Source organism: Humulus lupulus, chromosome X (assembly GCF_963169125.1).
Source record: "Humulus lupulus chromosome X, drHumLupu1.1, whole genome shotgun sequence".
NCBI classification, from domain to species: Eukaryota; Viridiplantae; Streptophyta; class Magnoliopsida; order Rosales; family Cannabaceae; genus Humulus; species Humulus lupulus.
Genome location: NC_084802.1, coordinates 179,132,729 through 179,148,491, shown reverse-complemented (window position 1 = coordinate 179,148,491; position 15,763 = coordinate 179,132,729). Strand labels below are relative to the sequence as shown.

The 15,763-nt window shown below is 37.0% G+C and overlaps 1 protein-coding gene across 1 annotated transcript; it reads right to left on the bottom strand.

Annotated features, from left to right (window-relative positions):
* Positions 1-5,835: 5,835 nt before the first annotated feature.
* Positions 5,836-7,732, bottom strand: LOC133804298 (vacuolar protein sorting 38-like). Its single transcript, XM_062242460.1, has 4 exons — positions 7,651-7,732; positions 7,250-7,430; positions 6,313-6,461; positions 5,836-6,014 (listed from the first exon to the last, which is right to left on the bottom strand). The coding sequence occupies exons 2-4, from the start codon at positions 7,359-7,361 to the stop codon at positions 5,904-5,906; spliced, it is 372 nt and encodes a 123-aa protein (XP_062098444.1). The 5' UTR covers positions 7,362-7,430; positions 7,651-7,732; the 3' UTR covers positions 5,836-5,903.
* Positions 7,733-15,763: the final 8,031 nt, after the last annotated feature.

Below are 15,763 nucleotides of genomic sequence, written 5' to 3'. Positions count from 1 at the left end.
GGTCACAAGCATGGTCCTCTATCATGAGCCTCTCCGAAATCCTAGTCACAACACATATAAAACACTTTTAATACTAACCAATCCCAAAATCACTTCCCGGGACCAATCCTGTACTCTCGGGACCTCTAATTCCCTAAAACAATGCATTGGAACCATCCCCCGAGTCCCCGGGCAAAAGCCCTAAAAACACAATATTTGGCTGTCAAAAATGGCCTACGGCCACGGCACTCCCATCAAGGGCCGCGGCACCCAGAAGGTTCTCCCTAACCCTGATGCATGCCTGAGCCGCGGCACCAAAGAATAGGGCCGCGACGCCCCTACGCGAACCCAAATTTCTGGGTTTTCCCCTGCATTTTTCCCGAGCCAAAACAACTCCAATTCAATCCAAACAAGTACCTAAGCCCCAAAATCAATTTGAAACCCCAATTGAACCCTTTAACAACCTATAAACATAAAAATCAAACTCAATTACACAATCACACCCAAAATCCAACCTTGAGTTTCAAATTCCTTAAACATAAACCATGGCTTCCAAGACTTAAACCAGACCTTGAAAACTATAAATCATGCTTATAAAATCTTAAACCATATCAGATATGAAAATTTAAACATGTTAGAACTCTTACCTCAATCTAGAATCTGGCTTGAACTTTTCTCAATTCCAGCCTCCAACCTCCTTCCTCTTGATTATCCTAACTGAATTTCCAAGTAAAACCAGCCATATCTCCTTTAAATTCTTACACCCAATCTTTGAAAATTTAGACTTAAATTCAACAAAAACAGAGCACAATTCTTACCTTTGAACAATCCTAGCTTAAATCTGGTTTTGGTTGCCCCAAACTCCTTTGAATTTCCTCCTAGGTTTCAAGTTCCAGCCCTCCTTCTTGCTTCCCTTCCTTTCTAGCCTTTTCTTCCAAATTCAGCATAAACCAAAATAATAAAGTGTAGAACGTGAATCCTTTTTCCCTCAGCTGAACCTTATCTAACCCTTGCCTAATGACCACTTTACCCTTCCATATGAATTCCTTCCTAACTAAACCTCAAGGGCACTCTTGTCCTTTCACCTATTTTACAATTCTACCATTTTTCCATCTGAACTTGTTACTCGCAGCAGTTACTAATGGTTACTCAGGTTCTCAACCACCAATAACCATTAACCACTAATTCTCAAATTTACAAGATTCCCAAAGTACCCCTAGGCTCCTCCCGAGCTAGGTATAAAATCCCGTTGTGACTTGTAAATTAACTAGCTCCCTAGGACCATCTCGGCACGTGCATCACACTAATATCACCACACTCACGTGGTACAAATCACATAACACAATTATCACATTTATGCCATCAGCGGGCTAAAATTACCAATTTACCCCTATCATGCAAACGGGGTCCACATGCATATTTATACCACCTAAACATGCATTATAATCACAAATTCATTCAAATTCATATATTAACATGTTAATTAACTTATTACCCTCCAGGCACGCTAATCAAGTTCCTAAACCTTATTAGCAACTTGGGGTGTTACAATTGGAAACAGGATTGCCCCATGTTTCTAGCAGCGAAAAACAAAGGTAATGATTATAGTTCATTTATCTTAGAAACATGTTTTTTAGAGAATGATAAGTTCGTTTGGATTATTTATTCTGGATCTACTAATCATGTTTGTAACTCTTTACAGCTTCTTGAATCGTGGGAGGAAGTGGACGAAGGCGGCTTAAAGCTTAGAGTTGGGAACGGAGCGTTCGTTACGGTCCAAGCTAGAGGAAGAAATCGTCTGAAGTTTGGAAATAAATTTTTAATTTTAAATGATGTATTTTTTATTGCAAATTTTAGTAGAAATTTAATTTCCATTTCCATGTTGCAATTAGAACAATTTGGTATGAGTTTCACAAGTTCTAATATATCTATTTCTTTCAATGGATGACAATTGTGTATTGCATGTTTGGAAAACAGGCTTTATATTCTGTGACCTAACGAACCCCTTGCTCTTAACAATGATTTATTCAAAGTAGCTAAACCTAGGACCAATAAACTTCAAAAGACCCATCACGATAATATGACGTATTTATGGCACTTGAGACTAGGTCACATTGGCTATGATAGGATTCAAAGACTTACACAGGACGGGCCTTTGAGGGAACTCACCTTAGATGAATTACCTATTTGTGAATCTTGTCTAGAAGACAAATTGACCAAGTGTCCTTTCTCTGCAAATGGTGATAGGGCCAAAGAACCACTTAGACTTGTGCATTCAAATGTTTGTGGACCTTTGAATGTACAAGCCAAGGGTGGTTTTAAGTATTTCGTCAGTTTTATTGACGATTACTCTAGATACTCATGTCTTACCTAATGCATAGGGAATGAAAAACATTTTCAAAGTTTTAGGAATTCCTAGCGATGGCTTAGAACAAATTAGGTAAAACGTTAAAGATCTTGTGATCTGATATGGGTGGAGAATATTTGGATATGCAGTTCCAAGATCATTTAATTGAACTTGGGATTTTATCACAACTTACTACCCCAAGTACTCCGCAACAAAATGGTGTAGCGAAACGCCGGAACAGAACTTTATTGGAAATGGTTAGATGCGTGCTTAGTTACTCAACTCTACCAACTTCATTCCGGGGACTTGCAATTGAAACCGAGAATGACATTCTCAATGTCGTGCCATCTAAATCAATCCCCAAAACACCTTTAGAATGCAAGAATGGTCATGAATCTAGCTTACGCCATTATAGAATCTAGGGGGTGTCCTGCCCACGTCCTGAGGAGAAAGGAAGGAAAGCTAGAACCACGAATTGAAGTTTGCATGTTTGTTGGCTATCTTAAAGGTACTCGGGGTGGAATTTTCTGTAGTCATTCAGAAAAGAAAGTGTTTACCTCTACGAATGCTACTTTTCTAGAAAATGATTATGTCCACAACTTCAAACTACATAGCAAAGTAGTTTTAGAGGAGATGGTTAAAGAATTGACTTCAACCAATGTTCCATCGTCATCAACGCAAGTTGATGATGAAATACCCACTCTTCTTGTCCAACCGACGCAAGTCGATTTAAATGAAGAAAGTACCACTGTTCCTAAGTAAACATTCATGAAGCCTCGTCGTAGTGGGAAGGTTTCTAGGAACCCAGTTCTCTGTGGTATGGATGGTTAAACCAATATGGTTGTTGGTGACACTAGTGATGATGATCCATTTTCTTTCAAACAGGCAATGGCTAGCCCTGAAAAGGAACTATGGCTCGAAGCCATGAAACAGGAAATTGTGTCCATGTACTCAAATTCCGTCTAGGATCTTATGGAAGCACCTAGTGACTTTAGGGCCATTGGGTGCAAGTGGATCTACAAGAAGAAACGAGGTGTTGATGGAAATATTGAGACTTATAAACTTGATTAGTGGCAAAGGGTTATACCCAAACAGAAGGCGTGGACTATGAGGAAAATTTTAGTTCGGTTGCCATGCTCAAGTCCATTCTCATCCTCCTATCCATAGCAGCCGCTGTCAACTATGAGATCTGGCAAATGGACGTCAAGACAAATTTTCTTAATGGGAAGCTTGACGAAGTTATTTATTTGGATCAATCAGAAGGATTTAAAGTAGCTTGACAAGAAGAAAAAGTTTGCAAGTTGAATAGGTCCATCTATGGACTTAAGAAAGCTTCTCGTTCCTGAAATCTTAGGTTTGATGAAATAATCAAAACCTATGGCTTTGAACAAAATATTGATGAGCCTTGTGTTTACCAAATAAAAGCAAATCAAATAATGGTATTCCTGGTTCTTTATGTAGATGATATCTTACTCATTGGAAACAATGTTAAGAAATTGTCAGATGTGAAGAATTGGTCGAGCACTCAATTCCAGATGAAGGATTTGGGTGAAGCAAGTTATGTTCTAGGTATCTAGATCATTAGGGATAGAAAGAACATACTCTTAGATCTATCTCAAGGAGCTTACATAGATAAAGTTCTTGAACGTTTCTCAATGAAAATTTCCATGAAAGGACGTTTACTGTCCCACCATGGAATTCATTTTTCAAAGAAGCAGTCTCCCCAGACTCCTAATGAGAAAAGTTCCTTACCGATCTGCAGTTGGAAGTCTAATGTATGCCATGTTGTGTACTAGTCCAAATATCTGCTATGCAATGGGAGTAGGGAGTAGGGAGCAGGTATCAGTCAAACCCAGGACCGGAACATTGGATAGCAGTTAAGCATATCCTGAAGTATTTAAGACAGACTAGGGATTATATGTTAGTCTAGAAGGGTGGTGTTCTGAACCCTGTAGGCTACATCGATTCAGATTTTTAGACTGATGTCGATGACATGAATTCTACTTCTGGAATGATTTTTACTCTTGGGGGTGGAGCTGTGATATGGGGAAGCGTAAAGCAGTCAGCAATCTCAGATTCCACCATGGAGGTTGAGTACATAGACGCGTCAGAAGCAGCTAAGGCAATAGTCTTGCTAAAGAAGTTCTATTCAGATCTTGGTGTCATTCCGAAAATGGATAAACTGCTTGTGTTGTTTTGTGACAATACAGAAGCGATAGCCAATTTGAAAAAACCTCATAGTCATAAGAGGAGTAAGCATATAGAAAGGAAGTATCACATTATTCGAGAATATGTGGGCAGGGGAGATGTGAAGCTTATGAAGATTGTATCTGAAGACAATCTTGCAGATCCATTTACAAAGGGACTACCATAAGCTACATTTAATAAGCATATCAAGGAAATGGAATTACTAGAATTAAGGCATAAGTTTCACTTAGTACATGTGGAGTTTGTTAGGGTTTTATGCCCTAATTAAAAAACAATTTCTTTGTAATCTCATTTATTATCACTACAAGAAAATGGGGTCTTTACCTACCAATTGTAAGTGTAGGTAAAACTAGCCTAATGGTGGGTAATGTGGTTTACCTACCAATATTGAATTGGTAGAGATTGGTAGGTAAAGGTTAGTGGGGAAAGAGTATTTACCTACACTTATTAATACTGGTAGGTAAAAGAATCAGTGGACCCCACTAAGTTATAAATCAATTGATGAGTCAGCAGATGACGTGTTTGACGACGTGGCATCCTACGTGTCTGCTGACATGGTTTCCATAGTTTTATGTGTCTGATGACGTGGCATCATACGTGTCTGCTGACATGGTTTCCATAGTTTTATGTGTCTGATGATGTGGCATCCTACGTGGCATACATCAATATCTCCACTTGGCATCTTGTGGCTGCTCCACGTGTCAAACAATAATTTGTCCACGTGTCGTTTGATAATTAGTACATATGTCATCATTTGATATAGACCACGTGGCATCATTTTATTAGTCTACGTGGCACGATATTATTGGACCATGTGGGGTCATTTTATTAGCCCACATAGCATGATTTTATTTGTTTATTACAGAATTTATATTTTGGTCAAATGTAATGGTTATGTGTAGGTAAAAGATAATAACAGTTATTATAAATGTTTTATATTAGAAATAAACTAAAAAGAAACCATACAATAATAAAATGTTTAATGCTAAAATTCTTTATAATGTTCAATACTAAAACAAGTCATAAAGTTATCATTTTAGGTTACCCCTACAAAAATAAAAAAACTTCATAAAGTTCATTCCTTAGTAAATTACTGTAAATAAACTAAGAATCATCTTGTGACTCACAAACCGAACTCAAATAAATTATTTAACATTAATAATAAAATAAACAAACATATATTATAAAATATTCATTGCTTATTAAAGATGAGTGTTAAACTAATTACATTTCATAAAAAATATCAACAAGTCTATTCTTGATTATATGGGCATTTATGACATACATAGAATGCCAATATAACTAAAAATACGGCATATCAAATGTCATAATCACTAACACATTAGCTAGTCATACTTATTATGGCTCTTCATTGACAAGAAAAAAGTGCACGTCTACACAATGTCTCAATAATATATGAACGAGAGCCACCAAAGCGCGGTAGTGGAACTTTCAAGTACGAAGCTATAAGTAGAACAGCCTGCAATAGTTCAGGGATAATACAACTCGTCATGGCAAGTTGGAACAACAGGTGCCAGAACTAATAAATCAACAAACCAGGGGACCCTAATGCAATGGCATTTATTAACAAGGAGACTATGATCAAACTTTGTTTATATGCAAGGAATTGATAACTTATTAGTTTGGTTCAAATATACGATTTCCCAATCAAATGGCTAGACAGATAAACTAGTTAAAGAAAAAATAGATGATCCAACTAATCCTGAAGTGGGGGGAAAAATAGTTAATATCTTTATCGAAAGTGATGAAGAACGCACATGACCAACATATCCCAGAGCACTTGAAGTCTTCTGAGCCTCTTTCTTGTCTGAGAAAAGAGACATCGTTTTAAAGGGAATCATTGTCAACTGCAGACCCAAAATTGTCAAAGATCCAGGATTCACAGGCTTAGATCCAGCAGAAAGCCCTGGTAAAAAGATTTTAAAATATCAACAAAACACAATTTTAAGTAACAAAATCAAAGAAGGCACATTAAATTATGCTAGTGGCAATAGCTAAAACACAGTTCACAGATTATACATTGAGTACTTTGGTGATTAGTGCAGTAATTGGGTTATTGACAAAACAATTTCAATATAGGGTCATTTAGTAGATTAAAAATCCAAAAGTGGGTTATTCACTCTATCCCTGCCCTTAAAAATTATGCCAAACTTCGTCTCAAAAAATTTCTCATAGCTTCGTACTACCAACTACTGATGAAATCTAAAGATGTTAAGTGAACAATTGTATTCCACAGGTATAACAGTAAAAACTTTCAAACAGAAGTCAAACTCGTATCAATTAAAACTGAACTGAAGGACATAAAACATCTAAAGTCATGCAGACCACTATAATGCATTTGACTCAACATAATTCAAAAATAACTGATAGAGGATACAAGAAAAAGAAATGAAAAAAGAGAGATAGAGAGAGAGAGAGAGAGAGAAGACAAGTGAAGAAGAACAGCTAAAATGCCTAAAACAAGAAGACATAATACATACATAATGTTCATAGAAAGGTTCACATAACATTAACATGTACACATACATACATAGTCGCATAACACAACTTCTCATGACAGAGGTCAACAAATTTGACACACAAACATCTACTAACGTAGCATCCAACTATTCACAAAAGTGCTACATAAAAGAGAGGACATCCAATCACAAGGAAATAAATTATGGAATTGGTTGAGAGTGGCAAAGTATATACCTAATTTGCTACTGTTAGGAAATGATTCAAGCTCTTGGTCCTGTGTAGCTCCTGCAGAGATTTTTACAGGATAGAGCAATGCAACTTGTGACACCATATACTGCTGTCTCATTCTTAGCTTCTTTTCCACTTTTTTAAGACGAATATACCCCTTTCCTCCAGCAAGAAACTCATTTGATTCCTGTAATCGCACAGTTAGAGCTTCTAGTCCACCAGCATATATAGTGGCCTACTAATTAATTACTCAAACCAGACAAAAGGCACATAAAGAAGAAAATTCAAATCTTTTCTAAAAAAATTGCATAGAAGACTTTTATCACTAAAATAGAAAGTTAAAATACTAAGCCTGTTGAAAATCAAAATGACGGAAACAAGATAAAAATACCGTTACAAAAACTCACTCAAGGGTCTTATGAGCCTAGAAGGACAAGTGAAAGAAAATCAATGAAGAATCATGTAGAATGTAGAAACATGGAAACCACATTGAGCCCGCATCTGAGACGAGGAAGACCACGAGGCCAGACCTTCGTTGCAAAAGTGAAAAAATCAACATGTTCTTGACCTCTTTCATAGCGTTTACCTGGTACAAAGACAGAATCCTTATTAATGCAATGGTTAATTATAACAAGAGTCAATCAGGGAAATATAACACAAATAAAGTTACAGAAGAAATATGTACACCTCCTCCAATGCTTTATTTTAGAGCTCAAGAAAAGCAAACACAAATAAACTGTTGCATAAAGAAGGGGCTGAGCCAACCAAGCAGTGAGAATGCAAAGAATGCAACTAATTCACCACAGAGTAACTTATTGGTAGATCAACCTTCAAGTAACAATCTTCAAGTCCATTACACAGCTTACAAGGTAAAATGCCCAAAAAAACATGATCTAGCATGAGTGTTGAAACACTGATAAACGATCATATTCGAGCTAACCAAGATGTAAACATTAAAATCCATTTCAAACTCAAAGACCGTTATCCCAACTACATGAGATTTTACTATTTTATAGATCAGTGGCATAAATTAACACACAAATAATGATGAATACAACTGCCCAATTCTTTCTTTCGGTATATTAATGAATCAACTAAAATATATTTTCTTTGTCAACATTCACTAGTGTCTTTTCTCTGTATGTCAATTACAGAACTAGTTCTAGTTCCAAACATTCAAATATTAGAAATAATAACAGTTATATGCAAAACCAAATATGCCATAACTTCATACGTTAGTTGTACTTAGAGATAAGGAGAGCATACATACCTATATTGACTGCAAACAAGGAACGAGTGGCACATGATTTATGGTTTTCACAATGATACATTTTTGCACCTCTTCCCCGTGCCCTTCGTCAAACAAGAGGCTCGGGGTAGTCGGAATCTCGCCGGAAAGTGCAAGGGGCGGACGACTTCGGACCGTTGGTTGATAGCCCTGGGTAGTGCGTACGGTGGTGAGCTCGCGGGGGTCGATGTTTCGAGGGCCGACGATTCGATTGGGCTAGCGCGTGTACGGCTCCAACGATGGGACAATGGTCGTTCGGGCCTGGCAGAAGCAACACAGTAGTGAGAAAGAGAGAGAAGAGGGTTTCGGGGAAGATGGAGGGAAAAGAGGGAAAGAGATGTTTCAGATTTTTTTAATCCAAAAATTTTCTTATTTATTGAGAGACAAGGGTAGGGTTTAGGTTTATAAGTATATATTTATATTTAATAATAAATTTATTTATGTTTTTATTATATTTTATGTATTGATAAAATGATGTGTAAATTATAAAATAAGTATGGTTAGACACTAGGATAATGTTGTAGACACATCAGCATTAATTTTAATAAAATTTTAAAAATTAAAATAAAATTAGAGGGAAAAATGAGCTCCAAAAGTTTAAATTTTTCCCTCCAATATATACGTAGGTAAAAATCTTTACCTACCAATTTTATTGGTAGCAAAAAATATATTTGAAATAGTTTATATATTTTGTAATATTTACCTACGCATAGTTCGTACCATTAAATATTGGTAGGTAAAAGTCACATTTACCTACAAATAAATATAAGTAGGTAAGGAATTGGTAGGCAAATGTCGTACACATCATATTATTTACTCCACATAAGCTTCCAAATAAGCATTTATAATAATAAAATAATATAATGAAAATAAAAAATGGGGGGAAAATTGAGCGGGAATGGTTAAAAAATTTCCCTCCATAATATACGTAGGTAAAGATCATTACCTACTGATATTATTGGTAGGTAAAGCTATGTTCCGAAATATAATATAATGGACTAGCATTTACCTACTAATATTATCTACCAATAAATATTGGTAGGCAAAACATTACTTTCCCTACCAATATATATTGGTAGGTAAAATATTGGTAGGTAAAGATCAGATTTCTTGTAGTGTATCAATAAAAGAATATATATACTTTTTTGACTTGGTCAATCACTTTGCTCACATATTTTATTTTCATGATTATATTTTTAATATAAACTTCTATTAAATACCGAACATATAGCTAATCATATTTATAGTGACTTAATCACAGTGGAATATAAATATGATTATATGATCAAATATAAGTTACTCCTAAGATTAGTCAGTGCATAGGATTTACACTGACTTGCCAATCTACAATATGTTCTACTTACACATTACAGTGTTATGTTCTATCCAGAATATTAGCAAAGTAGATAATATCAGATGTATTTGTTACATCGGACAGGACTGATATTGACAGTTGATAGGATAAGTAAACATACCGTTATTATCTATTTTAGTCATATCATATAGTTGACCATAGGTCAATTCAATCTCAATTCTGAGTGGTAGTATTCTAATTGATTACATTATTTGAGTTCGTTGACTTGTTCGTTACCAGCTTACCCTATGGACTAGCCCATACTTACATCTAGGGAACTTGGTAGTATAATTGAGTGGGAGTGTTAATCATAGATATGAACATCTATAGCTTCTAATGAAGTAGTGAAACGATGGTTTTCTTTTAGTTTGGTTAAAGGTGTTAAATGATAGAGATCTCATTTCAGTAATTAATATTAGTTTACTGAAATATCATTTACAAGAAACTAAGTGTTTTAAGGATAAAATACAATGAGGGGCAAAATAATATTTTAGTCCCATCTCATTGTAGACTGTCTATAGAGGATTGCGTGAAAATTATGGTTGTAACAATGGATAATTAATAGTGTATCTATATGTGTTATAGAGCGCTCTTTGAATTCAAGGTGCAATTCTGTGTCTTTAGTGGAGTCACGAGGAATTAATAAGTTAGTAAATTTACTTGTTAGATTTATGATAACTTATTGGAGCTTGATTTCATAGGCCCATGGTATCCAGTCTACCTTGGATAAAATCATCTAGATAGTCTCAATTAATTAATTTAATTATCAATTAGAATTATCAAAGTTGACGAGGTCAATTTTGGATAGTTTCCTAGAGTTATGTAATTTAGAGAAAAAAAGAAAAATTAGGGCAGATTTATTAATTAAGATAAATTCGTATCTAAATTCATAAATAATTTTAAATCAAGGTTCAAATTATAAATAATTAATTTTATAAAGGATTTAAATAAATATTTAATTAATTAAATCAATAGAAAATAATATATGCCTTGATTTTAAGTCCGATGGGCTTATAATCAAATGGGAAATTTTATGAGCCTAAAGCCCATGATAATTTTGACCTAGGGCTGTCAATTGGTTATTATTTTATTGATTTTTTAATTAAATAAATGACCTAAATGATTCTATAAAAGGAATGTTAAGTGCGAGTTGAAATTAGATGACAGACACTGGTTTCCGGATAGGTTTTAGATTCTCTCTATACATAAGTCCTTTTCTAAGCCTTATTGTTTTTTTTTTCTCTTCTTCTCTCTGTATATTTCTCATGTGTTGAGAATTGCCCACTCTAGTCTAGGTGATCGTAAGGATACTTTTGAAGGATGTGAAGAAAATTGAAGATTGGTTAAGTTTCTTGGTAATACTCTGCAACATAAAGGATACAAGGGTTAGAGAAACTGAAGGAAAGACACATTCATTCCACTGCGTATAATGTAAGTATTCTTATCATCTTTTAATTCAATTTTAGAAACATGTTATAGGTAATCTCATATTAACTTGTTTAATATTAGATCTACAAAAAAATAAATAAAGAACCTGGATAAGTTTTCCCAACACGTATAGCCAGACTAGCATCCGAAACCCATTCGGGGGTAGCTGAATGGGGGCTATGCCAGAGAACTTCAGGAAGTCGACATAGTATTGGTGTAGGGGCAGTGCCGCTCACGCCTGGGGGTGAGAAGCACTCCAGGCACTGAGGTCGTGGTTACTCTCATTCGCCCTTTCATTTTCTTGGGACAGGCGCGTCAAGTTGTCTCGATCCTCCTCTCCATAGAAGGCGAGTATTCTATTATGTAGAGTCCAAGAACTTCACTTAGCTAATTGTTTAGTAGTATTATAGTATGTATAGTATTATCTTTGTTACTGTGGATTTTTGGTTCAGACCGGGAATTATTTGGACACTCATAGTAGTACTTATAGATTTTCTAAGTTTAACCTATAGTTTAAGAATATTAAGTATAACCTAAGGTTTGATTATATGACTGATATTAAGGATTATATTTATTATACTATAAGGTTTAGATATCAACCAATAGGATTTTCAGCACATGTTATGAATGGTGATTAAGGATTAAGTATTTTTTAGGATTAAATTTAATAAGGAGTAAAGTTTGAATGTTATAGGGTCAGTTAGCAGCTTTGAGTACGTTGAGGGCTTAGTCAAGGCTGTTTACTCCATTCAAACTTAGCTAAAAATGTGTAATTTCGTATTTAAATATTCAGCGTGTGCCGATATATCGCAGCTATAGGGGGCGATATATCGCAGCACGTAGATACGGAAAACACGAATCGATGCACGGTCGCCTCGGGAACAATGGTCCAGGCGATATATCGCCTATAGGGGGCGATATATCGCCTCCTCCAGCATAAATTCAAATACTTTTGAATTCTTTTCCTTTCAGCCATTCAAACTCCTCCATAAGTCCAGCATCTTTTGAACGAGTCTTCAGCCTCTGCTGAACGATTATTCAAATGATTTTCACCTAAAAAGCCATTATTTTTATTCAAGTAAAATCAAGATACTTTCTTTCCCAAACTCTATAAATAGGACCTTGTAACGACCCAAATTCGCTAATAAGGCTTAAGGGCCTTGATTAGCGTGCCAGGAGGGCATGATGGGATTTATGTGTGATTTTAATGATTTAAATGCATGGTTATGATTTAAAGCATGTTATATGACTATTTGTGTATCTGAGATGCATGACTATGTATGTTAGTATGCATGTAGGCCCGGATCGTGTTAGAAGGGCATAATTGTAATTTTGGCCATGTTGGGCATAACTGCATTGATATGTGTTGATTGTTGAGACCACAGTGGTATGTGGATGTATCTGTGCTTTGTGACTCGAGGCGATCCCAGTGGGCAGGCTAGCGGAAAGTGATGACAGGAATTTATACCCGGCTCGGGGTGAGCCTGGAGGTATGAACAGGAATTCAGAGAAATAGATTGAGATTTACTTTGATGATGGGGGATAATTATTTGGTGATTTATCAGGTATTGGGAAACAACGGGAAAATATTAGAGACACTTGAGGATTAGCGGGAATTGGGTAAATGACTAAAATGGCCCTACTTGGGTAAAAGGGGTTTAGAATTAATAGGGAGGGCATTTTGGTCAATTGGCTTTTGAAGATAGAATAAATAAGGCTTTATACACTTAGTGGATTTTGTAGAATAGAGTAAAGGGGCTGAAAAAGAAAGGAAAAAGGAAAGAAAGAAAAGAGAGAAAACTGATGGGTTTTCTAAGGGATCGGTTTGGGGATTCTAGCACCTCTTCTCTTCATTTTTCTTGAGGTCAAGCTCAGTGGGGAGCTAGGATAGGCTGTGCATCAAGAATCTTAAGGTCACACTTGAAGACTTGGCAAGGATTAGCAAGAACATCTGAAACTTGAGGTAAGTTCTTGAGGATTTCTGTTTTAGGGTTTTGGCTGGTTTGAGCTGTGTTTTGAACTGATTTGTTGGGAACTTTAGGGGATTTCTGGGCAAGCTTTGAGGATGAACAAGCTAAGGAGGCCTAGGGTTGAATCAAGGTCGAAATTGCATCAATGGTAAGAAATCTAAGCCTTTAACTTTGTTGTTGATTGCATTTCTGGTTTTTGAAGTTCTTCATGTTAGATTTTGAGATTTGGGTTGAATGTGATTGGGTTTTGAGTTCTTGGGATGCTTGGGATGAGTGTGGAGTGTGTATAAGCTTGATTTTGGGTTTGGACAAGGTTTGGACAAGTTTGGAGGTTAAATGGGAGGAGAAAATCGCAAGATGTGATTTTTGGTTCTGCTGGGCTGCAACTAGCGCTACAGCGCTAGTGAGTGGGCGCTGTAGCGCTAGCCCCTGTTCTGGGGGGAGTGTTCTGCTTGTAGCGCTACAGCGCCCTCTTTAGAGCGCTGTAGCGCTGCACTGTTCACAGAGGTGAATTTTTGGGTTTTTATGAGGGATTTTGACCTAGGGTTCGGGGCTCGATTTCGCCGCTTTGTTTTGGGGATTTAGGACTTCCCGGGGGCTCGGGATTGGTCCCGAGGCTAGGTATTCGGACTTGGGGTTCGGTGTTGACTTTGACCTATGTTTGTGCCTAGGTGTGCGCTAAGGCTCGAGTGGGATCGTGCTCAAGGAGTCAGGTGATCTAAACTATCGCATTGTCAGGTAAGAAAACTATAACACCCGTAGGATAGGGCGTGGGCCCATAGTATGATTGCGGGGGCGCGGCCCTATATTGCATCACATGTTAGGGTGCAGACTTAAATGAATTAATATTTGAATGCATGTTGTTGTGTTATATTATATGTGTGATTATGATGATCTGAGCGGCAAGGGCCGAGTACGGCGTAGGCCGGGGCGGCCGTGGGCCGAGTACGGCGTAGGCCGGGGCGGCCGTGGGCCGAAAGTAACACCTAGCACATGGGATGCTATATTCAGGGTGGGACCCAAGGGATACATGAGTTATCCTCGCGGTGAGAACCGATACCCCAGGGCTTTGGTAAGGGTCCTGGGGCGGCATGGCCGTGTTTGCTTAGTCTAATGGTTGACTTGTTTATTTGTGGATTATCTGTTATGATAAACTGTATACATTGCATATGTTATGTTCTGTATGAGTTTTCTTGCTGGGCTTCGGCTCACGGGTGCTCTGTGTTGCAGGTAAGGGCAATGGCTAAGTCAACCAACCATGAGTACGGAGAGCGTGAAGCGACGCATACATGTTCGGCCTGCCCGACTGCTTTGGTTGGGGGTTTATTCGAAAGTGGCTGTAATAATCTATGATTTTATGATTTCTTAACTGTAACCTTATTTCAAAAATGTAATTAGTTTTCAAACCTTATTTTGGGATCCCAAATGTTTAATAATAGAAGTTTTAATGAAACGACGCCTTTTCAAAGATTACAGCCTTAACTCTTAATTAGTCACACTTTTGTTTCAAAACCTCGGTTAGCGAGTTCATTGCACACTGTTTTGTCTTAAAAAAAAAAAAAAACTCACTTAGTAACGGCTCTAAGGAAGTAGGGCGTTACAACTTGGTATCAGAGCGAGCCAAGGTTTATTGGTTCTGGAGATCGACCGAACATGTATGCTCGCTGTTAGTGACAAGCTCGACTCAGGGTTGGTTGGTATGATTGATTGACATGTCTAAATATATGTTTGAATGCCCTGTTTGCCTGCTTATCTATATGGAGCATGAGAAATGAGTTGACATATGCAGGAGATGTTGTTGGGCTGAGCCCTTGATTATTGCATGTTGAGATTGATGCATGCTGAATAATACTATTATGCATATGGATGAATATTAGCATAATGGTTCGCATATTGAGTGTATGTGGTTAATTTTCTGGATTAAATTCATATGTTATATCGGTATATTGGCTTGTATGAAGCATGATGAGCATGGATATACTTAGTGGTGATAAATCTGGTAGCTAAATGTATATCATTGTGGATTTGAACTAGTATATGCTTGTGTGTGCATTATACCTGTGGATATTTGGACCTAGTGGTGGGTTGGTTCAGAGTATGAACCACAGAGTTCAGGAGTTGGTCGGTTTTGACAGATGAACTCGTGTTGTTGGTTCCTAGAAGAGTTTGGGGACCTGATATTGTGTTGGAAAGGGGGTTTCTAGATGTGAGTTGGAGTTGAGATCTCCAGTTATCCCTGAGTGCAGCAGCAAAGGGTCACTAGTGTGTGAGTTAGCTGTGGAGTTTGTTAGTTGAGATGGGATAGAAGAACAGCGGATTCTCTGGGGAGATGGTTGAATTAGATGTTTTAACAGTAAGGTTACTGGTGATGGTGTACTGTGAAGTATGGACAGATAAGGGTACTATATGAAAGGCGTATAGGGTGTTATCCTCTAGTGTTGAGGAAGGTACGAGTTGACAAGGAATTTATCAATAGATGA

What these genes read in the sequence shown, in the direction of transcription:
- LOC133804298 (XM_062242460.1), bottom strand. Translation starts at nt 7,361, where the DNA reads ATGAGACAGCAGTATATGGTGTCACAAGTTGCATTGCTCTATCCTGTA. An exon ending in TCCTAACAGTAGCAAATTAG is followed by an intron (nt 6,462 to 7,249) that starts GTATATACTTTG and finishes TCTTTTTACCAG; the next exon opens with GGCTTTCTGCTGGATCTAAG. An exon ending in CTCTGGGATATGTTGGTCAT is followed by an intron (nt 6,015 to 6,312) that starts GTGCGTTCTTCA and finishes GAACTATTGCAG; the next exon opens with GCTGTTCTACTTATAGCTTC.